The sequence below is a fragment of the Xiphophorus hellerii genome, chromosome 6 (genome assembly GCF_003331165.1).
Source record: "Xiphophorus hellerii strain 12219 chromosome 6, Xiphophorus_hellerii-4.1, whole genome shotgun sequence".
Lineage (NCBI taxonomy): Eukaryota > Metazoa > Chordata > Actinopteri > Cyprinodontiformes > Poeciliidae > Xiphophorus > Xiphophorus hellerii.
In genome coordinates this window covers 26,682,843-26,708,780 of record NC_045677.1, presented here as the reverse complement: position 1 = coordinate 26,708,780, position 25,938 = coordinate 26,682,843, and the positions used below count along the sequence as shown (strand labels likewise).

The following is a 25,938-nucleotide window of genomic DNA, read 5'->3' as shown; positions in this document are numbered from 1 at the left end:
CCATTTAAGGTTTTATCTTTATATTTGTGTGAAAGTTTTGACATTTTTCAATGTAAATTTGTTTAGTTCTGCAGTATCTTGCCGAAAACTGTCTGCTTCAAGCCGGTCTTATGTTTTCCAAATATAGAATCTGCCTGACGTATCACCTTGAATTATGCTGATCGAAGGAAACACATTTTTCTTAGGAGGTCAGGGCGTACAAACTCTTCCTGTGAATAATAAGGTTTTAGTGACTGGCAGAGTAAGTACATGTAGTAACAAACACGTAGGCTACATTAGCTAGCAGCTAAAAGCTACATTAGCCAGGCTAATTTTGCTAATCGGCAGTAAGTACTACAGTAAATATCACTGATATTTATCTAAAAAATAACATTCGAGTAATAGTTTTAATGCACTTATATTGTTTATAAGTTGGATTGGCTAGGAAAGCTAGGTCTAAGTTTGTGGCTTGTTTGTTGTTGCCATAGCAACTCTACAGCAACCGCCTTCCTGTCAGTTGCAAAGTTCCTTTTGTAACTGACATATTTTGGTTTGCTTTTTAAGCAATTTCATTTGCAGAAACAATTATCTGATCGATTTTAGACTTTCTTCATGGAGGGAAAATATATATTTCTGGATTTTATTAGCTTTTCCTGATCTAAACTGAGCCTAACTGAGTTGTGAAAAGAGGCTTTTGAGAGGTTCTTTCACTCTGGTTGCTTGACGAGAAGCCGATCGTGTCGACAGATCGTGGAAAAAGCCCGGCTCTGGTGAGATTCCTGTGTCTGGCCTTATCTTATCTGGCCTTGTGTATACACCCAGTAGCTGCTCAGAGTGCTGCTGCTGCCCCTGGAGGAAAACACGGATCTCCCTTTGGGTTTAAACATGGATCCCTCTGGGCTGTCGGATAATCGCTGTCTCAACGCATCGCGAGAACAAATCTGACATGCCGTTCCAGAGCATCTCCTGGGGAGTTCAGGAAAATTTTAGCTTAAAAGCACATTCCTATGCTCTATCTTTATGTTTCTATGCAAGTTTTGACATTTTTTATTTAAATTTGATTAGTTCTGCAGCATTTTGCTGAAAACCGTCTCAATTTTAGGTTTTCTTGCTATAGAATTCATCTGATTTTTTTTGTTGTGTTGATCAAACAATAAAAAATTTCTTGCAAAGTTATTAATTTTGTTTCTGTTTGTGAAACGTTTTCTAAGAATCCTTCTCCGTGATTCTGTGTTTTCATAACTACTCTATAAACCTAAATGCGAAAGAAAGACAGCAGACTTCAGGATTCATTGTCCCATGCCTACAGAAGCAAAGACTTCCGCTTTCGTTAAACAATTATGCAAATTTTCCTCGTCCAATCATTTGACCAAGCATCCATGCAGCGAAAAGGCCTGCCGTACATCTAAAAATACATTTTGTACTACAATCACTGCCTTTAGATTTAAACTGATTCCTATTGTTTTGTTTTTTCTCATACATGTGACCAACAAAGCGTTTCTAACCTCTGACTGTTAATAATTTTATTTTAGGTGTTTAGATGCAGCTAGTCAGCGTGGGGCGCAGCGCTGCTCAACCCCTATTGCTCCCTGCCCAGTCACAGATCTAGATCTGCATTCTATGCATCATAAAAGTGTTGAAAAACAACATTTCTGCAACTCACCCTCGGAAACTTTCCACCCGTCTCTTCAGATTTTCTTTTGAGCAATCCGGTTTAAGCCACTGTCCATTATTATTTTCAAACACAGTCTTTTGGTAAGCTAACTTTACCTGTCGTACTTTGTGCTCGCGTCACGGCATGCAGTACCTGGCATGTAAACACAGACCACAGTTTGGGAAACACTGCCCTAGAAACGGCCTTAAATGTCATCTTAAAATAACTTTTCTACATTTTAAACGTCTCAATTCTTCTGTGAGTCGTTTCCAATACGACCCTGCTGGGTTTCCCATGCGGGTGATGTCCCATTCGGTTTCCCAGCGTCGTTAGAAAACGACCTATAAAGAAAGCAGAGCAGTTTGATAATTGCTAGCTGTAAAGCTCTGATAATTGCCAAGGCTCTAATTGCAGGCCTCTACAATCGTTAGTCCCCCTCTGCCACTAAAAAACGTTGGAAATTATTGACAAACAGGACGTCTGGAGTAGAAATGCTGATTTATTTATCTTTTTCTATTTTTTATATTAGCGAGACACAAAGATGTTGGAGGTGTTTGTGTTGTTCGGTGCATTAGCCGCCTGGACTGTTGGTGAAGTCTTGTGGAGACTATAACCCGTAGTTTATTATTCACAGGGGGCAAAGTAAACAACAGACTCCATGTCTTCTCTCTGCTTTAGTGAAAACTGAAAAAGAAAAGCAGAATTAACTGTCAGACGACGCAGCGGCTGCGTGTTAATGTGACGACCGAGATGCAGCATCAACCTGGGTTTTCATTCGGCAGTTTCAAATGTAACACAGAAAATGTAAAATGTTTAAGTGTTTCATTGTCTTTGCTTGTTGTTTTCTTATTGTTTTGTTTTTTCTCATAAGTTTCTATTTTAAACCTTAGCCAAGACTTTTGACCCTGAATAATATCAATTTCAAGTTTAGAAACCTTTGATAGAAAATAGAGTAATTACTTGGTAAGCTGCGTCAATGGTCATCTTTTTTAACAGCTGTGTTACATCTTGTACGAATTTTGGTTAAATAATGCTATTTACATTAATTTCTAATCCTTCTTAAGTATTTTGGTTGATGTTTTGTCTGTAACTATTTGCATTTTAATACGGTTTGTTTTTATTTGAAGCTTAAGGGTTCATTTAATTTTATTTTTTTATTTCATTCACTCAATAAATATGAATAAGTCACGTAGCACCTAATAAATCATGAATGAAAAGGAGCAAAAATAAGTTTAAACCTATATCTACTCCCTATTCACGTAAAATTCAGCTTAGAAAATGATTAGACATATTTCAAATATACACAAAGAAAATCTGATTATTCATTTTCAAATTTCTTTTAAATGCAGAAAGAGATTTAGATTTATACTGCTTTTATTCTACAATATGCAGTTTTACTTAATGCATTTTTCTTTGTTATTTTCCAGTAAACCTACCTTGCCTATATTAGTAATATTTGTTGATTTTGAACCAGAATCCGTGTCCGCAGAGAAAAACCTGCCTCCAGTCTCTCTGGTTGGAGACTCAGAGGATCCTTGCTGCTAGCTGACGTAGCAGCAGAGCAGACAGCTCTCTGGATTCTTCATTATGTCTCAGGAAGTCGTTCCACAGAAACTGCGGTCGACCACGGCCAGAATCTGAGCTGAATGTCACAACTTCTCGTTTCTTTGCCATTATTTCTGTGGTAGCATTAGTTGGCTTCCAACTTCCAGCACATGGGGAGTAACGAGGTTGTTTCTGGCAGTAGGAAAGAAGTCAGTTCGTCTAAAAATAAGTACCTGCACCATCAGTGAGGCGACAGTGTGGATATTATCTCATGTATTGTGTCAGTTGGTTTCATTAACTCAGTTTAATCAAAGACGACGAACTCCACACTCAGTTCATAAGTCACATTTCATGTTAAAATGAGCGGTTAGGATTCCATCCTTAGTGTGTTTCTAATTAAATCTTTGTAAACCTTTTCTTGCTTTTTATATGATAATCTAATGTATTTTTGATTTATTGTTCAGATATAAAAACATTTTTCTCAGCAAAAGGACAAAACATGACAAAAATCTGCCAAAATTTTAGGAATTCATGAATGTCATCAGCATAAATCTAATGAAAGTGAACATACAAAGTAAAGAATAAAAAAACATAAATATATGCACTAATTTTAAGTAAAATTGTTGTAGGGCCTTCATTGCATGATTTATAAATAACAATAATAAAGAAAAAATAACTGCAGTTATTTTTTTAAAATAATTCAGTCAGAAATTCCTTTAACTTATTTTAGATTTTTAAAAAGTCAGTTTATATTTTTAGATATTTAAATAACTTTTTATGCATTTTTCAGGATTGATAAAAGTGGAATAAAACCAATTCCAGATAGTATGACAGAACTTACAGATAAACAAATAAATTTTGTTTAATTGAAAGTTAAATGAGCCACCGTTATTTAAATGTGGAAAAAAATCTTAAATATTATTACCATTTAAAAATAATCCGCTTGGAAACTTTAAACATGCAAGCAGCAAGAGTCAGCAATGGTGGAGTCACTTATGCTAACCCACCTACACCAGGGCACATTTTTAGCTTAGCGTTTTGCTAACTTTGCACATGTTTAGCGCATGTAGCTTCCCGTTAATTTTCCCGGAATAAATTCCACAGCGCTAATTTACTTGACTGTCAATGTTGTCAAAGTGTCAGTTTTGCTAAAAGTCAACAACTCGATTAAACTTTTTGTTAAATCTTCAAGTAGTTAGATGTTTATGTACATGCTCTTATTTTGAAGTGAGTAGTTCCATTTCCTTTTGTTTGTCAAAAAACTTTATTGAGGAAATTGCAACTACTCAAAATGAACAAACGAGTTACACAGAAGGATACAGCACTTACATGAACAACTATATGAATTGTTTTAAGAGCCTGCTCTTAGCGCATTAGCATTAGCTTCTACTAAATACCATGTTGATGTAGCACTTTAGTGTTAGCAGAACTTATGTTTATTATTAGTGCTTTGGGGTTAGCACAGCTGTGTTTTTAAAGAGTTGTTTCAATAATAAATATTAAAAAATAAATTTTTCGACTGTCAGGATTCAAGCCAAGACGAGGGAGCTGAGGGAACGCCAAGCCCGGGAACGGGACTACGCGGAGATCTTGGACGTCAGCCGCCCGTTGGATAGATCCTCTGAGGAGGATCACACCTACTCCGGCGTGAACCCTCTGAACATGGACAGCAGTCACAGCCGGGCTCACAGCCCCCGTGACGAATATTCCCACGTTCATCACCAGCACCAGCACTCTGACTCTCTCTACTCGCCGGTCAGCCGGGCCCGAAATGACCGGCCTCCATCCACAGACAGGTAGGCTTCCTGCAGCTCTGTTTGTCTGCTACGCTCACAAACTGAGGTTTCCTTCATTACTAAAGGGGATCTGTTATGCAAAAATTCACATTTCGCACATTTTTGTACTTCCATTTGGATCTTTACTGCTTCTAAAACAGCTTAAGCACTCACAAAAAAAACAAACATTCAGACACCAAACGTTAATGTTTTTTGGTTTCTGGAAAATTAGCTGTTTCAAAAACTTCCCGAATGTAACATCAAAACTTAGCAACCCCACCAAAGCCCAGCTGGTTACCTAGCAATCCCAGCAGAACTCCGCCCGTTACCTAGCAACCCAAATTGAGCTTCAGCACGTTTGGTCGGCTGGTTTTACTACTGTATGTGGTTTACAATGGCTGCTGAAAAAGACAAATGTTTTCTTATCGTCTTATCATCCAGAAAACTCTTGCTGCATTCTGATTGGTTTCGCACGAGGCTCTAATGATGCTTTTCAAAAATGTACGGTTGTGTAATTCTACATCTCTGGGGCCATTTTCACATGCGATTGTAAACGTCGAGTTTGGTTAAATCTCTTTAAGTAAGAATGATTTTAGCCAAAAAATTTAATGAACTTGTTTTGTTTAGGCCATAAACTTATACTAACCTGTTAAATAAAGCATAAAAGGTCACCTGTTAATATTTTAGGACTTTTTATACAAAATCTGTGACATTTGTCTTCAGATTTTCTCATCTTTATATATATATATATATATATATATTTTCCCAATTGTTCTCCATTTTATCATTGGTTCTGCCTCAGCCGTCAGACTCCCTGAATTTATCTAACCCGGTCTTTCGGGGACTCGTTTAGGGTCACATTTATGCAAAAGCAGCAAACCGCAGGTTGGCTCTCACACCTGGAGAAGAAAATAATCACAGCAACAGAAGGCAGGCAGTAAATGTCAGCTGTGAGTCGCCACGCGCCGCTCTCTGGGGGACGGGGGGTTTGCTCAGAGGAGAAGCGGCGGGTGAATGGAGACCTTTGAAAATCCGTCTCTCTTTCTGTCTCCCTTGACCTTTCTACCTCTTTTCTTTCCATCATCTGTTCTCTTGTTGATGTCACCTTAATGTAACCTTTTCACTTTGCAGCATTTTCCAGGCTTTGTGGTGAAAATGTGACCTGAGCTTTTGACAGCTGATTGACAGCTGTCCATTATTCCAGAAAACTCATATTTTGCATTCGTATTTAGCCTCATCATGGGAAATATGCATACCAAACCTCTAAAGTTCTTTGTGTCTACACTGCATGTCTGTTCTGGACTGCCAGCGAAGGCTTTATATCAGCGGATACTGATAACTATCGATTCCTTTTTTTTTTTTCTTGCGATACAGATCGCTACAAGAAATCTTTCCTGTCCATCTACATTTACAACATTTAATTTGCTTTTGGGATCAATAAATATTTTTAATTTGAATTAAATTTAAATGTCTGAAATATTGACAAACTGGTGACGTTTCCTCTTTTATCCACAGTTTTCTGTGGAGTTGTACTTATTTTCTCTCAATAAGTACGCCGTCACGCCGTTGTTTTTTATTTTTAAACAGCAAAACTATAAACTGCTGCTGCGCGAGTTACTCAGCAGGCTGTTGCTAGGTAACCAAAAAGTGAGAGAGTTAGTGGATCCCACCAACCTAGCATAGCCAGCCATGACAGGTTGAGCGGCTAATGTCTTTATACTTTTTATTTACTTTAATTATTGGATCAGGGTTCAGTGAAATAATTGAAAATTGTTGAAAATCTGACATGCCGTCTATTGATGTTGATCACGTAAATATTGTGATATTTATTATTGTTTTATTGCCCAGCCATAACTGTAGCTCGTGTATTGTGATTTATTGTGCTGCTGTTGTCAGTTTTCAATACTGTGCTCAGTATAAATTACAAGTAGAATTAAATTTTATTCAGTGACAGAATGTGATAATTTTTCAACATCCCAGTTTGGTCTGATTAAATCAAACTTCAGTCTGTTTGCCAAGAAAGTGCGGTTCGTTTCTGTAGGTGTGAATGCGTAATCAAACTCTGATGCAGACCAAAAAAATCAATCTCTTATCCTCCTACAAACTTCGATCTCAGTTTAGACCAGAGACCGCTCCAAAAGCAGGAAGTGAACTACGATGCAAGGCATTCTGGGTAAATAAAACCAAGCAAACGTGCTAGTCTAGGGCTAGTGGTAGAAATGTCTTGCAAAAGCGAAATCCTGCAACCACTAAAATCTGACGCTGCTCCTTTTTCGTTTACATTTTGTGAAGAACGAAGTTGCGCTCAGTATCCTTTTCGTGTCGTTTCATGTCGTGGGTCTTGGTGCAGCGCCCCCACAGGTGAGGAGGGAAAGTTTTTTCAAAGGGTTTGGTTTGTGTGACAGTGTAATGTGAAATCGAACCACAGCAGCTGGAAATGTAAGAAATGTTGCAACTTTGATCTATCAGGTGTGAAAACACATTATGACTCCAACATCACGCTACTCTTTTTCAGCCATTTCTCTCATTTACTACCATAAAAAAACCTGTTTCCCTTAGTGTTACTAAAAACTTTTTGCTGCTTCAGGCATCAGAGTGTCTTAAAGTTTACAATTTTAAATGGGTGAATGAACAAGCTGTAAAATGTTTATCTTTAAACCCACTGATTAGGCAACATCCATTCCAACTAGTTAAATTTAACTACTTGTTTATTTATTTCCTGATTTTCGGGATGCACTATAAATCCTGTATTTATTGACACTATGTGTTTTATATTTACTTCTCTTCCCTTTTGAAAAAATTATAATCTGATTCAGTAAAATAAATTGTCACTGTCACTAGACCGAACAAATACAACATGCAGAAGCAAAATGGAAATTAAATTTTTTTTTAATCAAAATAAATCTTTCATTGTTTTATGTCTGAGTCAAGATTATGACTCAGACTGTTTTCATTGTGTCTACTTCTGATTTAGGAATTGTATATTTTATTTACCTGTAATTATGATATTATCTGTGAAAAGTGTGTAAAAATGGATGTTTAATGTTTGATAAAATGGATTGTAGGAGCAAAATTACATGTTTTAAACATGTTTATCTTTTTTATTTTGCAAAAAAATATATTTTCCCACGTTTTCTATCTTTATTCACATCCTAACTGTTAACATTTCAGTAAAGTTCAGTGAGATTACTGCAGTTTAAAGTTGTAGCCCTAAAATGTAAAAATAATGTCTGCATAAATTCTTTAGGTAATTAGATTTCTTAGTGTTGCCCTTCAGGCTTTTGCCCCTCTAAACCCTTCAGAGACATTACTATTTTATATGATTTGGTTATAACAGGGAGAAATTACATTTTCAGATATTATGTTTCTTTTCTGTCGACTTTAGGCTCGGCTCTCGCTTTAGTTTGCCTCTGGAGGTCTTTTTAGAGCGTGAAGCATGTTCACATCTTCCCAGTTTGAATAATTCATTTGTCCGAAAGCCTTCATGTGACTCTGGACAAAGTATTCAGTGTGTTTCCTTCAAGCTAGGGGAGGCAGTTTAGATGCCACAGATCGAACCTTTTTAGACTTATTGGGTTTTGTTCCCAGATGCTACTAAAACATAAAACAAATAGACTTTCTGGGAAAGTCAGGAAGCGTGTTTCCTGTTTCTCGTCTGAGCAGGAAGTGAATTAGACCCCTGCTGTGGTAGGCAGAGGCGGCCAGCGTGTCTCAGAAAGTGTTTTTGTTTGTTTTGGGATTTAAATGGTAGTGTGAACTGATATCAAACTAAAAACAACTCTATAGAAACAGATTGAAGAGGAAATGTTATTTTACACTAATGATTTCCCAGATGAAAATGTCAGGCGAGCTACAATTAGCTGGAATATAAACAGTTTTACGTTTCTTTTGGGGTCAGCGTCCGTCACTGATGCCCTGAATCAAGCATGAGGTGGCTTTCAAACTGTCACAGTGGTTTATTATTACACTGTGTGCTGCTGACTATCACAAGATTATGACTCAGACTCAAACTAATAGGGGTCAAAGATATTATAAAGCGATGTTGTCTCGCTATAATACTGAAGAGAATGTATTTAGCTGAAGGGCGAGTGTTTCAGCAGGATTATACGCCACCTTTTAAACCTCTTAAACTGCAAACAAGAAGTCCAGTCATAATAAAAATGGCAAAAGACCAACTGGGATAATTGTGTAAGTGCCTGGTGTTATATTTTCAATTCAGTTACATGTCATTAATCCCTAAGAAATTCAGGTAATTATAGCTTAAAACTTTTGATTTTACTCAAAAATTCATCATACAGAACAGAAACAAAACTGAAGTTATCATCTTTGGACATAAAGAGGAACGGTCTACGTAGAGTCGATGCACAGTTTCAGATATTACAACTACAAACCAGCCATCAGGATGGAGTCTGGATGTAGGGATGGAGTCTGACCTGAACCTTCAGAGCCACACAAAGACGGCTACAAAGTCGGCCTTCTGAAGAACATCTCCAGGATTAGAGGACTAATGTCCCAACAAGATCTAGAGAAACTCATCCATGCGTTTATCTTTAGTCACGTTTATTACTGCAAAAGTGTCTTTATGGGTCTGACTAAAATATCAATCAGATCCAGAACGCTGTTGCTGGCGTTCTGACTAAAACCAGGAAGATAGAGCACATCACCCAGTTATAAAGTCCTTACCCTGACTCCCTGTAGGTCAGAGAACAGACTTTAAGATACTGTTGTTAGTTTATAAATCACTGAACGACTCAGCACCACAATACATTAAAGACCTGCTGTTGTTGTGTCAACAACCCCTCAGGTTCTGGTTCTGCTCTGCATCCAAAACCAGAACCAAAGGAGGAGAAGCAGCATTCAGCTTCTATGCACCACAAATCTGGAACAAACTTCCAGAGAACTGTAAAACAGCTGAAACACTGAATGTCTTTAAATCTACACTAAAAACTCAGCTGTTTAGTCGCTTTTGAAACCTAATTAATGAAGAATTTAACGATGATACTTGACTAAATGTAATGTTTCGATTGTTTATTCTATGTTGCATAACTTTGTGTTTATGGTGTAAAGCACTTGGAAATGCCTTGTTTCTGAAACGTGCTAAATAAAATTTGATTGTTTTTCCAATATTATATAAAATAAGCTCAAGTGGTGAATGAAAAATCTTCAGAATGTGAAATTTTTTTATTCACTTAATCATCAAAATAATCAATTATTTAAATCATCTTTAACTGTGACTGTAATGTAAGTATACATTTTAATTTAAAATTTGATTCTTTGGCCTTGGCAGGATGCAAAAACTTGACATCTTCACCTCACGTTAGTGAAAGCGTAAATACCCGTTGCATTTATTAAATGTATTTGTTGATAATCTAAGGCTCAGTTTAAAATGCTCAGATGTTTGGCACCAATCTGCATTTAATTATTTGAATTAGTTTATTGGTTTGTGACACAGGGGCAGGGATTTTTTATTAAAGTGGGATTATTGGCAACATTTGAAATGAATAAAAGTAATAAAGTCCCATGTAATAAGCAGTCTTCTTAATCTTCCTGCAGCATGTTATCCCATCTTGTGCTGGTCAAGAGGAAATTTGTGTTTAACCTTTACTCCGACCCTAATGAGAAACCCAGAACCACTCATATTCTCCCGGTTCCTGCCGGAGCGGTGACACGTACAACTGGCTGTTCTGTGCAGCTGCAAAAATACAAACTGCAATTCATTTTTAATCGCCAGTTCCTCCTTCAAACGCCGCGCCGTCACAATTTCAATTTAACAGCAGCGGCCTGAAAAACAAAAACAGCCAGAGGAGGCTGGGAAGGAGACCAGTATGAGCCTCCGGGAGTCGTTTTCCATTTTCTTTGCTTTTCTGGGCCGTGTCGTAAAGTCCGGTGGGCTCGAAAAAAGACATGATGCTACGGAGCAATATTTAGGAGAGCATGTTTCCTTCCCTGGATGTCTTTAATTTATGCAAAGCAGGTTGAAATGGTTTGGAAAGTTCTTGATTCCTCTATAAAGTCCTTTAAAATGCTTGATTGTCAAACTTGGCTTTGTGATAAAGTCCAATCTAATGTTTTACTAAAAACCTAAATTCATAAAGCATTATTTACAGTTCAAACCAGATATTAAAGATAATAAAAAAACGCATACACAGTTTTTTCTCAATGTCTGAAGTTAAATCAGACCAAACTTTTCTTTTTTAAGTCAGTTAGAATCAGAACAATTATTTATGTTTGCGTAAAATGTTGTTACAATTTTAGTTGACCGTGTCTCTACTGTAGAATATAAATACGATCATTAGATATTATTATTAACAGTAATAAATAGGCCTGTCACGGTAACAAATTTTGTTGGACGATAAATTGCCCCAGCAGTCATTGCAATAAATGGTAATATTATTGTTTTCAGACCATTTTCAAGTAATGGCATAAAAATAGAAGAACATGTTCTAAAAGATCAACAAATATTTAACACTGGAACTTGAAGACATTTTAAATATCCAAAATAAACAAAACAGAAACAACAAATAACATTAATAACAAAGTCTCTGTAAATAAAATTGTGCTGAAAAAAGAGCTAGTTGAGACCAAAACACGAGACTGAAGACTTTTGTCATCCAGTTTTTGGTATTTTTTAAAAAAAAAGATAAAAAATGCAAAGGAAAATTATTGATCTCATTTTAATTTATTGATTTATTTATTTTTTAACAGGCCTAGTAATACATTTCATGTAATCGTGAATTGAAACCGTCTTCTTTAGTTCCACACTAGAGATAGAAACTTACCTTGAAAGTGCTTGAATTTTACTGTGAGAAAAACCCTGAAAGTAACATCATGTTACCTTGTGATTTTAAGTGTAGGTGGAAAGGTATAATATGATACAAACACTTTTTTTATTGTTCTGTTTCAGTTTTGGCTCCCGTTCAGGTTACATAATCGTACCTTTGAGACTCAATAAATCCAAGAGAAATATTGCACATTTCCTTCATTTCCCCCAAGAAGCGCACAGAATACCCAAAAAGTGTTTTCCCAGCTCATTTCTCCTGCGTTTTGTCCTTGTCTGGTGCAGTTAATTAGTTACCTCAGTAAAATCTCTGCAGCCAGGATGTTGGGCTCGACATTTGCTGCATCACCCTCCATCCCCGCATGAATAGCCGAGCGAATTAGGCGCTATTGTTTTATTCCCCCCCTCTCGTCTAAGCGGCAGCGGTGAATGCTGGGAAATCCCCCGGGGAATCGGTGTGATTTGATTCCTGCCGTTTTTTTGTGTTTTTTTTTTTTCCTGAGGAGGCAGCGCTTCTTATTGAATCGGCTCCATTACATTTCATCTCCGCCGGGGGAATAGGAGGCCTCGGAGTGGGCCGTGTTGTATCACAAACACACCAGAAAACAGCGGTGCAGCAAACAGACAGCGTCACCTTGCTCCTGTTCGTACGCTGATAAGACAGGAGAGCGTGTGCATGTGTGAGCTTAATTCATCTTTACTTCATGTATTTTAGATGCGTTTGTGGCAGCAACATCCTTCCCTGTTTAGATGCATGTGTATCTGTCTGTTTTTTGTCGCGGTGCCACATATGTTGGCTGTAAACGTGGAGGAGCGACGGTGACGAACCAAAAGGTGAGTGGGTGTCGTACACAGAGAACGGTGACAGGTATGCAGTAGCCTGCAGTGATTGCGCAGCTTCTGGCTTCAATAAGACGCCGCGGTGTTGACGGCGAAATCAAACGAGGCCTAAATTAACCAGCGAGGTGGTGCGTACAAATGCCAGCTTCCCACACCAGGAATTACTGCACGTTCCTTTATGTAGAAATTTAGTTCAGAGAAGAAGTATTTTAGTGTGTTTTCACACCTGGTAGTATGACATTTCAGCAACAATGCAGTTCAAAGTGCTTTACATTACGAAAATACAAAAACATCAAAAACAAATAGTCAACAATTGTGAAAATCAGTAACAGATGGTAAATTTTGTTCAGTTCCACTGTTAAAATTCATTAATACACAAAAGAAATGGCTGAAAAATTGAGTAGTGTGATGTTAGATTGAGGTACTGATAGTCTATAAGACTTTGATTGGGGGACCAAAATTGCAACATTTGTTAAATTTTCAGCTGCTGTGGTTCTTTTTCACTCTGCACTCTCAAACTAAACTCTTTGAAAAACACGTTCCCCTCCTTGCCTGTGGTGGCGCTATACCAAGAACAACTACATTAAACGACTCAAAAACCTGAGTGCAACTTCCTTCTTCACAAAATGAAAACAAAAATGGAGAAGCATCAGAATTTAGCGTTTGTATGATTTCTCTTTTGTCGTTGATAAAAGACCATGAGCCAGTTTTCCCACTAGTTTGAGTTTCATGTTTGTTTTGGTTATATTTACCCAGAATGCCCTCCGTTTTGTTCCACTTCCTGCTTTTTGGAGCGCTCTCTGATCCATTGGGTGTTAACATATGCATTCGAACCGCACCAGAGTTCACTTCACCCAAACTGAGACCAAGGTTTGTAGGCGAGCTAGAGTATGCTTTTTTTGTCCCCATCAGGGTTTGATTAAACATTCATACCTCCCCAAATGAACTGGACTTTCCAGGTTACGGACTGTCCATCCATCCGTCCATCCATCCATCCATCCATCCACCCATCCATCCTATTCCGCTTATCCAGAGTTGGGTCGTGCTTATGGACTGTTTTTGATTAAAGCGAACTAAACAGGACTGGAGGGAATAAACCCTTAGATATAAAAGACAGAACTTTGTCCCAATCCCTGAGTTACTTAAAGCGCTCAAAAACAAATGGTCACCAAACATTTCACATGTTTTTATTATTATTATTGTGTTTATATCTGAGCTCACATTCTAGCTGAAGATGTTGCTCTCACTACTTCTATCTATGGCTTCTGTGTTTTCCACCAAAGCATAATTCAGTGCTATTAACATCACATCAATGCTCTTTGGCAGCTTTTTCTATAAAAGGCTCTTATTTCGTTCTTGCATAGTTTGACATCAGACTTGGAAATGATTGGTATTAAATAATCCTATTATGCAAAATTAACTTTTTGAATGTTTCCGTTCTTCCATTTGGGGCTCAACTGCTTATAAAAAAAACCCACTTGGATATTTTTTGCCAATAAGTTGATGTTTTTTAGTGTCTGGAAAATGAGCTGTTTCTAAAACCTGCTGATTAAGTCAAAGGCATTCCGCCGTTACCTAGCAACGCCAGCCAGCCCAGCCTGTCACCTAGCAACCCAGGCGTAACTCCAGGACCTTTGGCCTGCTGTTCTTACCATTATATGCTGTAAAATGGCTGCTGTATGTTATGTTTGTTACATGGTTGTGTAAGTACGCATTTGCTAACAGCCATTTTCACATGCGAGTGTAAACGGTGAGCTCGGGGGCGTGGCCAGCAGCAGGTTATTTGGATTTAAAGCGACAGGACCCCCGTAAACATCTCATTCTGAAAGGAGCTCAACATAGGCAGAAAAGAGCGGACTAAAATTTTATTATCTAAGAATAAATGCCCATCCTAACTATCCTAACCTGTTCAAGGCAGTACATTAGGTCACCTTTAATCAGTGTGTATAGCTCCTACATCCACTGTCTGTTCTTATTAACATAGAGATAATTCATCTAGGCAGCCAGCACACACACAAAAGAAGAAGAAACATTTGCGTCGGCTCCTAAAGAGCTTAGATTGCTGCAGCTAATTAAGCAATAACGGAATGCATTCAATGTTGCATAAGAGCACAAACAATCACTCAGGTTCTTTTGAGGCTCTGTTAGAAAAAAAAACAACCAAACACTCATTACATTCACAATCACATGCAAATCAGTGCATCCCCCTGTAAACACTGTATGACTGCAGCTTTAGAAACAACCTTTTACTCTCATTATCCCCCACAATCCATTTAGCATCAGACGCCTCCTGATGTTTTTCCCTCTCCAGTTTCTGTAATCCCACACATCTGACCTGAACGTGTCTCCTAATCTGTTTATTACATCTGTTTGGACAGCAGTTTTGTCTTCATAACACATTTACATAGAATCACCACGTATTTTCTACATAATATTCTCCTCTTGGGTGCTTTAATCTCATCTTTCTAACCCTGCATGAAACCCAGCGTGAGCAGGAAATTTGTGGAGAAATGGCGCCTTTTCCTGCCAGACTGACCTGGAGCTGTGAGAATTTGCAGCTGTGACTTTTCGCTCTTTTTGCCACCGTTACAACAAGCTCAGTCACATCCCTCCGTGCCTCAGCTGCTGCACTGTCTGGCGCGTAACGTGCCAATGGTCTCGCCATCAAAATGTTGGCTTTCAGCGCGGTGAGGAATATGGATGTGTGTTCGCACCACTTTACTGAGCAGAACAGGATGTCTTACTGCGGCTCGGGGAACATCGCAGCGCGGGAGGTCGTCAAATCGTCGCTCTAATATCGGGACCGGAGTTTGCAGACGAGAATGGGGACAGAATTTTGAACTGGTGCCACCAAACTCAGACTTTTAATTAAAAACATTTGCATACAAAAATAATTGACTACAGCAGGACAGTTTTTAATAAACTGAAGGAAACTAAAGGGGTGTATAACTGAACCGTTTCCAACTATGCATAGTAGCGTAATGCTATATATTTAGAAAGTGCACTATCTTTTTAATTTGACGTTTTGTTTTAGTTTTGAATATTAAAACAATTGTACACATTTAAAATATGCAAAACGGATAAACAAGCATGATGTGTTAGTATATAGAACCACCAAAAACTTTATCTTTTACCATGTTTGTCTTCATAAACTATGTTCAATTTAAGTACTGATAGCCTCTAAATTTATTGCATAATAGTTTACTAACTAAAAAGGCAATAGTGCTAATCATAAACATTACTCATGCTACACCAACGCAATATTTAGCAGAAGCTAATACTAAATGGCTAACTTCAATTCAAATTATATCTGCCCTTGAAAGACTACAGCTAATTTAATTTTGACTTAATTTACATGTTCTATAATATTCTTTGATATTTTGTTTATCTTTATATTATTTTTATTTATTATATTATTTTGTTCCTTAATGTTTCTTGTTTCAAATAGTGATTCGGGGAAAAAAATATAGAAACCAGGAGAGGAAACAGAAGTACTGCATAAAGAGCCTCCATCCACTTCAAAATAAAAGTATGAATATAAATGTCTAACTACTTGAATAATTAATATTTAATTTTGATTTTGGATTGTTATTAATTACAATCCAAAATCAAAATTTTGACACGGATGCTGAACTTTATGGTTCAACTAAAAGTAAATTGGCGCTTTAGCTAAATTAATTTAGGGGAAGCTCAGTGCGCTAAATGGTTTCAAAGTTACCAAAAGCGCTAAATAAAAAATTTGCATAGTTATATTTACTTCTTGGCACGTCTGCGCTGCTCACATTTGTTGTTTGATCAGACAGACGTCCTTTGAAAATAATTTAAAATGGTTCCTCTGATCAGTGTGTACGACTCCAGAGCAGGAGATTGTTTTATTTCAATCATTCTGTCAGCCACCATATGCTACTATAGAGGCGAATGGGCTTTATTGTAAATCATAAAGACAGGCGCGTTCGTTTACATGTGTAATCCCTGGATCAGGGCCAGAAGCTACAGACAGGAGGGATCTGGGAGGCGGTTTGGTTCAGTGGCTGTTTATGGGCCGTTTGGATCGCTTTTGGGTTGGAACAAAGTAAGCTGTTGAGAGCTTTACTGCTACATATCCGTAGTGGAAAACCAGCAACATCTGGCTATTCTTTTAGTAACTGTGTCTGCTGAGTAAAAGAAAATATTTGTTTTAATTCCAAATCACAAGAGACTTTATGCAAATCAGGAGTGTCCAATGTGTGGCCCCCCAAGTACAATTAAACAATTAATCAAGTTTGATAAGCTAGCATAGAAATTTTTTTTATAGTTACGCTTTTCACATTCTCTTTGATTTTATTGTAAAAGTCGACTTTTGTGCACCGAAGACAAGCCTGTTCATTTACATGTGTAAATTTAAATTAATTAATATAAAATGGGTAAATACACCAAAATTTGATTTAAAAAATGGACCCAAATCCTATTTTTGCAGATTTATTTAATAGATCAAAACAAATTGGAAATTGGATGCTTTTCTTTTAACAAGGCAAATGTGCAAAAACCATATTTTTTGGGTATATAATGATTTACACACCCATTCTTTCAAAAGTCTTTAACTACTTTATTTGTTTTAACTGTTGTATGCTTAGTTCGTTGTAGTGCAGAGTAAAAAAATTATAATTTCTCTATGATTTTACATCGTTTTTTGGTCCCCATGTTATTCTCACTTGACTATTTTGGCCCATGTGATAAAACGTTTGAACATCGCTGATGTAAATTATTGGAAAGAAATGGGTTTGAAAGCAGTTTGTTCCCTGTCTCATCTGGATTTATTAAAAAAAAGAAAAACTGCAATGTATTATTTTTGGTCCCTTTTATGAATTTATGTTTGAATAAAGAAGGATACAGACTTGACACTTGGTCATCGAGTCACATTTTATAAACAATTTAATGCATTTTCTGGAAAAGAGAAGATTAAAGAGCCTTAATATGTTGGAATTACAGGACTAGATTAAACCTGATAGATCTTAATAGTGGTAATAACAGTCACCATTGATTTAAAGTCATGTAATTATATTTTACTGCTATTTATTTTTTTATAACAGTTGGTAACACATTAGCAATGTCTCAAATTGAGTTATAAAGGGATGACAGAATGTCTCTGTATTGTTGACTAACACAGTAAGAAGGATTACGTCTCATCTTTCAGTAATGACTATTGATACTGGGGGGGTACAAACATTTTAATAGCAGGCGGCGTGCTGTGATCACACCAAAAATTACCCCCCTCTGAGTCCTAATCAGGAGCCAAATTAAGAGTTGGGTATAAAGCTGCTTGACTGTGTGCAGTAATCCAAGATTAGTATTGTTTGACGAATCTGTGGGGTGAAGTTCAGAATTTTTTTAAATTTATTTTTGCACATTTTTTGTTTCATTTCCAGTTTTGTACCTTTGAATGTTCCTGTCGTCCAAAGCTGTGATCCTCTGAGTACAGGATCCAACCGAGCTTCTTCTGTCACCGACCGGAGGAAGAGTGTAGTCCCTTTCTCTGGGAGAACCTTTGAGCAGAGCTGCTGCTGTGATTTGAAAAGGGTCAGTGGAGGTTGCTCTCTCTGCTGACCAGTTTGCATATTGGACATTTTGAACGTTTCCTGGAGGTGTTTGAGGAGAGATGGAGAGATCCAACATTTGGATGTCTCCTGTCGTTTCTAGTTGTATTTGGCTCCTACTTGAGGATGGATGGATGGATGTTTTGGAAGATGAACTGCAGGATGGTTATGGTTGTTAAAATGGTTGGATGGTTGTTTAGACGGTTGTTCGAATTGTTAGAAGGTTAGATAGATTGTTGAATTGTTGTACAGATGGTTGAATTGTTCGAATTGTTGGATTGTTGTTTGGACAGTTGTTCAAATGGTTAGAATAGAATATTCTTTTTTGATAGATGGTTGTTCAAATGGACGGATTGTTGTTCAGGTTGGTCGATGGTTGTTTGGTTGGTTAAATTGAGGACAGCTGGATGGAAGGACATCTTTCACCATCACCTTATTTTCTTAGTTTTAAATCAAACTGTGTTTCTGCAGCTTGTTTGTTTCTGCTGATAATTTTTACATCTTCACCTCATCAGTCATGACACCAGTTTGCTGTTAAAGTTGCACCAATCAGCACTGGTGTCTCACATCCACTAAAATATCACCATCATTCTTCTTCAAATACATATTCCCGTATTTGGTCCAGTAACTTTATCCATTTGTGAGTAATATTGTCCACAAGCCCTCAGAAGCAGACAAAATCCCTATGGGACTCTGGAGGAATTACAGTGAATAACAGAAAACATGGAGTCATTACTGTGAAAATAGGTGCTGCACATGCAAACACCGAGGGATTAGAAGAAGGAGCTTCCAAAGGATGGAAAAAGGGATTTATTGTTGGTATATTTGTGACTTTTGAGGCCATGCATCTGTTTTTCTGTGTGTTAGTGTGTGCTGAGGGACGAGTTGAAGCCCATTTCCACCCAGTATTGACCCTGTCTGATAGCAGCATGATGTCATTTGGGCCTGTTTGGAGCCAGACTGTCCGTCCATTTAAAACCCTTTGAGTTTTGGTTAAAACAAAAATAAAATCACAATCTAATCAGTTCTGGTGTTTGAAGCCAAGGACCATTGATGGTCATTAAAGATGAAACTACAGCAGAAATATTTATGATCAGTTCAACCTTTCCCCGAGAAAATGCAGAAGAAACATTTACCCAGGGTGAACAGTTGGTGCTTTTACAATCTAATCCTAACCTAATAAAAAAAAAACAAAAAACGTTTTTCTTGAGTTGTTAGTTATTAAAGATTAAAGTTACAACATCTTTAATAAAGCACCTTTTTTATGCACCACAAAGAAGGTGCATAAAAAACCCTAATCCAATTTAAACAGTACATACTTTTGCTTTTTAAGACAACTATATACACAAAACTGCCAAATTAGATTATCTGAAAAGAAAGGAGAAAGATGGAGAAAAATTATATTTATAATATGAATATGAAAGATTTAAACCACATTTAAAAAGTGATCAATATGCTCAAACATTATAGATTCAAAAACACAAGAAAAGTGGTCATCTTAACATAATATCAGATTAGTTCATGATGCGCTGGAGGTAAAATTATTGCATACACCGCATTGTCTTAATACTGTACTGCGTTAGCATTGATTTGCTTTCCAGGAAAGCTTCTGATAAAACCAGTTTTTAAAGAAAAAGATGATTTATTCAAACCGAACCAAAGATTTAAGCCGTCAGCTTCCACTCACTAAAGGACCTGAAAGCAGTGAATCCATTACCATCACAAATGTCTTCATAAAATCCACTTATGATATTTAATATTCATCAGATCCAACAATTTGCCAACATTCCTTAATAGCACTCTAGCAGAGCTCGGCCACAGTCGGACGAACTCTCCCAGTGTGTTGCACATTAGTGTGGTGGTAATGGCACACGACTCGCGGGACGCTTTCCACTTTGTCTCCCGCTGCGAGCCGGATCCAGTCCGTCCCAGTAGGAAAAAACCAACGGGGGGGGGAGTGGGAGTCTAAATGGGGTTCTTTTGACCATTTGGGTTTAAGCACCAGAGCAACACGCATGGCTAAGAGCTCGGTCTGACCCTAAAAGGATGCTGACCCACATTTGGTGTCATGAACGGCTCTTTGCAGCGCTCGGCTGTCAGACTGCAGTCCCGCATGTGTGACTGTGTGCTAAAGTCGCATGTTTTATGCATGCGCTGCATTGTGCAGCTCTGCCTCTTCTTACTAAGTGCTGCTTTGTTTAGTTACAGGCATCTTTTAAAAGAGTCAGGACCAAAGTACCAAGCTCCATCTTATTCTGAAGATGATAAAAATGTGATGTTTTGCTCCAAAATGTACCAGTTAACCCAAAAAATAAAAAATAAAGATCTGGCATAGGGTTGGGCAATATGGACTAAAACGTTTTATTGCAACATTTTGCAGTACTATTGTGATAAGAATAAAAGTGATGGTAAGTATTTATTATTATGTTTTAGGTAACTGTCTGAATGTGAGTTATCATTTATTGTATAAATTTTCTGTCATAAGAATTTCTGTTTATTGTTTTCACGATAGATGAAAATTAAAAACTGTCTGTATTGTTCGGATTGTTAACTTTACTATTTTCTACATTGTTTATTCAATTAAGGTATCAATAAATACCAGTAAATTTGAAAATAAGATTAAATGTATGCAGATTTGTGGTTCAAATCACACTTATTTATGCGACTGGCATCCTAAAGAATTGTATTACACATGAATGTTTTTCAAGCTGATTTGTTTGTGGGGCTGTGATTGCGTTTTTTTGCAGTCTCAACCATACAGTTACCTAAAAAATAAGGAATAAATTATTCTTAATATCACTTTTATTGTCATCACAGTAATTCCACAAAGTGTTGTTTTGATTCTTTCATGCATGTCTGAGAAATCCTTTAATCTCCATGGCAACCATTTAGCTGTGCAAAATGCCTGCATGGTCCTAGCTCCACCTTCGAGGCGCAGCTCCTCCCCCACTCAGCTCCTTCAGACTAGCCAGCAGCAATCAGCAAATACCTGGTGGAACTACTGAGCTCATAATAGGAGCTACTTCTCAGTGCAAAGCTGGTAAAACCGTAGATAAAGGGTTAATAGAGGAGACATGTTGCGGTGACTTCCTGTAGGCAGAGTTTCAGAAAAAGTAGAAGTTTTTAAAGAGACAGATGCCCAATTTCAAGGCGTTAAATTACAAAGTCAAATGTTGTTCAGTCATATTTGGTATAGCATTTCTATAATAATTTAAGTTAACATAATTTCTTGATTGTACTACAAAATGATACTATGTGCCTGGAAAATACATATCAGATATTATTGTAAAATGTAAGATGGTAAGATTTTTTTTTCGCCGTGTGTGTGTGTGGTCTCAAGTTTTGAAAATTGTTAGACAATTTAAAAATCTTCCTGTGTAAACCAGGCATTTGGCTTTTTATGTTACCGTGACCCACTTAAACTAGAAATTCTTGAATAGTAGAGAGTTCACGGTGTCAATAAGTCTGAACGTATGGACATGTTCAGTGTTGCTGGTTATTAAAAATAACTCAAAGGTCAAATTTTTGTTTTTCTGTTAGCTACAACCTTCTTGATCCACAGTCAAGATCAACTTGTCCTTTTCCACTTTCATTTTCCTGAATGACCTCACGACCCCAATACACAAAGCCAGAGAAACACACAATACATAAATGCTCAGTTTACCAGCAGGGACTTTGGTTGTAAAGAAGGACAACGCTTTAGTCCACTGATGCATACAGAACAGAGAAGTCATTAGGGATGAAGCACACGAGTTTGCTGGAAGTTGCATCGTGTTGCAGCATCCTCTCAGACAATTTCCAAGCTCCTGTTCCTTCATTTTCCTTCCCTCCTCATCACATATTCTCCTGCTTACTCTCCAGCGACATGTAGCATTCACTATTAATGTATTTATGCACCACTTGTTCTTCTCCGCTTGCAAACACGAAGTTATTCTTGTTTCATTTTCTTCTTCTGTTAGAAAATAGCTGGAGCTGATGAGGGGTTAAAAGAGGACTGTGGAGATTGCTTTTCCTTTATTTGCCTTATTATCTTGGCCTCCAATCAAAATATTTCATTTCTAAATTCAGAAAATATGGTTTATAGAATGTAAAATTTCTCCTGCTCTCATAAAATACAACTTATCTGCTTAGAAAAAAGAAATCTACAGTAGAAATTCACTTTGTGGCACTTCATTACCAGAAAACATGGTAATCTCTTAGCAACCAGGTAACAAGAAATATTATTGTTCAACAAAACATAAGATTTCTTCTGCTCTTTAGAAATAGTACCTATTTTAGACTACTTACTACATACGAATTGAGCAGTCGGAGAAATTTGCAGAAGTGTGATTTTTTTGGTCATTAGTGGTAAATGTATTATAAAACAGACATTCAACACCAAAGTTAAAAATCTGAATTATACTTTTTGCAGTTTGTTACAAGATAACTCACTCGTCTCAACAATTTAACGACAAATATTGTTCTGCTTTTTTGAAATACCATTTATCTGCTTAGAAACAAGATTTGTACAGTTGATCAATTTAGCAGAAAAGTAAAAAATCTTTTCTTTCTCATTGGTGGTAAAGGTATTATAAAACAGACATTGAACACAAAAGTAAAAATCTGATTTTGACTTCGTGGCAGTTAGTTGCCAGAAAACCCTCTCTTCTCTCTCTTCGATCCGCTGCACATTTTTCCCAGCTCCCTTGCAGCACATCGTCCATACACCACATAAAAATTACATCAGAGTTCTCATCTTTAAATAGCCTGTGACATTTATTGATGGACTGAAGTGGGTCCTCTCTGCGCTGGTTCGGCCCGGGGCCTATTAAAGCAATTGAGTCTTCTTTGCATTCTGCCTTTGAAGTGTTGGGAGAATGGCTGCGCCCGTCCAGACCGCGGTTAATCATTAGTCATAGCAAAGCGCTCTGCGTGAAAACTGCTGCTTTTATGGCAGCGGCAGGCGCAGCGTGGGGCATCGGTTATGAAGCTCGTAGATAATGTCATCTGGAGGGAAAGTGTGCAGTGTGTTCATGTGTCGTCTTTTTGTTCCCTCGGGGTATTAAACATCACGCTGATGATAAGGAGTCATCTTCTGTGTGATGATGTGTGATGTGCTAGTCATTAACACTCTGGGTCATGTTTCTTCCTCATTATTTTGCTCTGGATGTAAACTTCTACAAAGGCTTTTGGCCCATGTTCTTGTTCTGATGTTCAGATATGACTCCTGCCTCAAGCAACTTTGTATTTTTTTTATTATTTTACTTGAACAAAACAGATGTGCAGCAGAGCTCCGCTGGGAGGCACCTGCCATGTCAACAGCCGGATTTATTTGGTTAGCCTCCCGAATCTGAGCTGCAAAACCGTAAATGATGCATCTGATTGGTTTTTGTTCCACCAGACTTTAAACCCACAGCCAGGTTCTGCTGTATGTTTACTCCTGTTGAAGGGAGTCATTCCTTTCCACTGTCGCCACATGCTTGGTCACAAGGGAAGGATGTCCTTCGGAGAGTAAAACTTTTTACCTACTGGTAAGGCTGGGCAATATTGTCAAAAATTATGATATAATATGTATTTTTAAAGACCTCAAGAATATTTTCCACATTTTCTGCTAGGAAAATATTTAACAGGGATGAAAAGAAAGGCGGAGAGAGACGAAGATAATTAGACAAACAAAAGTCACCTGAAAGCAAAGACAAGGACATATAACGAAGCGTATGTAGCGCTTGGCTTCACTGTGACTAAGGTGGGGGAGAGAAAAGAATAGTATGTCTTCTGTGTCTGAAAATGTTAGCAGCCGTCAGCATGACTAGATAAATTAAGGCGTCACGGGCGTGCCGTGGTGGCGTGGCGGTTGGCGCGGCCCGTGTTTGAGGGCCTTGGGTCCTCGGCGCGGCCGTCACGGGTTCGACTCCCGGACCCGACGACGTTTGCCGTGTGTCTTCCCCCCTCTCCTCCCCCGTTTCCTGTCAGCCTACTATCATATAAGGGACACTAGAGCCCACAAAAGACCCCCTGGAGGGGTAAAAAAAAAAAAAAAAAAATTAAGGGGTCACTTAATGACGTTACACCCCAAACATGCTCATAAGTCGCTTGAGTTTTTTAATCAAAAACGTGACAAATATTGCCAGGAATCATCCTGCTTTATGAATGTTACTTCAGAAAACCAGTGAGTACTGTTAGCATCTTACAAAGTGGTGTACCAAATTGCTCAGTGTAAAAAAACTCACATCATAGCGGAGGAGCTGATACTGCCTGCACCGTTAACCATGGTCTCCGTCATGCTGGATGACATAAGTGCTGCAAAAGTAAAAACTATCCCTCTGTCCAATGACACTGTTAAATGGCGTATAAATGACATTGCTAACGATCTTCAAGAACAGCTGGTAGATAAACTCAAAGAAAAACGTTTTGCCCTACAATTCGACGAAGCAACTGACAGCAACAAAGACTGTGTCTTATGAACGTTTTGACGTGACAAACTCCCTGCGTGAGGATCTACTTTTTTGTAAATATGTCAGGAACAGAGGCACAGCTGAAGAGCTGGACTGTTCCCTGACTGAGAATGGGCTAAAATGGAAGAACTGCATCAGTGTTTGCAGTGATTGTGGCAAGGATGAGAAAAGGAGTTCAGGCACTCATTAAAAAGGCTTCACCCAATGCTAAGTGGACACACTGTCATGCATAGAGAAACACTGGCTTCAAGGCCCCTTTCCTTTGAATTAAATGAAGTTATGACTGTTATCATAGGTATGGTAAATTTTATGAAGACCAGACCACTAAAACAAGAATCTTCTTCTATCTGTGAGGAGCTGAACACCAAGCTGCACTGTTTCACAGTGAAGCACGGTGGCTCTCAAGAGGAAACGTTTTGACTCGAGTTTTTGAGCTCAGAGAGGAGATAAGAATGCTTTTGCTTCAAGAACACAAGCTTGAAGTCGCAGAAGAATTTTGTGATGAGAACTTCCTGGCAAAACTGGCCTTCCTGAGTGACATATTTGGAAGACTTAATGAACTGAATCTACAGCTTCAAGGGAAAGATAAAAACCTTCCTCAGATCACAGACAAGATCATCTCTTTCACTCAAAAGCTTGCAGTGTGGGCCAGTATTTCCTTGATGAAGAAAATACTGATTCTTTCAAGAACCTGCATGAATTTGTTGACACTACTGACTACGATGCCACCTCACCGATTCCCTGTATCAAGCAACATATTTCATCATTAATGGGATTCTTTGAAAAGTACTTCCCTGACAACAGAGAAGTATGACTGGGTCAGAGATCCTTTCAATGCACCAACTCCTACTGGTTTCAGCTCTGCAGAGGAGGACCAGTTCATTGACATGACATCTGACTCCACATTGAGACTGAGGTTCACATCACAGACACTGAGTGCAGAGAGGGAGTTGAAGCCTGTGGGCATTTTTATTCCTTTTGCCGCATCATGACTTTGTGAGACTGGCTTTTCTGCTGTTGCTGCACTAAAGACCAAGTCCAAACCTTTTTTTCCATAGGTGACCAGTTTATTCAATTATCAGTTTATTCTGTGAGATTCTGCGTTTTATTGTGGATGCCATTTTGTCTATTAAATTGTGTGATTTCATTCCATGACGCCATCAGAGAGCCAGGAGAACTACAGAGTACGACAATCTGCATTTTTTCTGTGCGTGAGTGAAGAAAGCAAAACATAGTTTGGTCATATCTGACATATTTTAATCTACTTCTTGTTTCCTCTTCCCTGTAAATAAAAATAAATTGTTTTACCAACTATCACGTCTTTTAAAGATGTTTGCTCAGGACCAGCGAACATCTCAGT

General features: G+C 37.9%; 1 protein-coding gene across 5 annotated transcripts in view; it reads left to right on the top strand.

Moving 5' to 3' along the window:
* The window catches only part of pard3ab (par-3 family cell polarity regulator alpha, b), a 257,273-nt gene that overhangs the window by 189,731 nt on the left and 41,604 nt on the right, over positions 1-25,938 (top strand). For all 5 annotated transcript variants that reach the window (XM_032565195.1, XM_032565196.1, XM_032565194.1 and 2 more), the window contains one exon: positions 4,705-4,974. In XM_032565195.1, the coding sequence (XP_032421086.1) occupies positions 4,705-4,974 (270 nt within the window). The remainder of the gene's footprint in view (positions 1-4,704; positions 4,975-25,938) is intronic.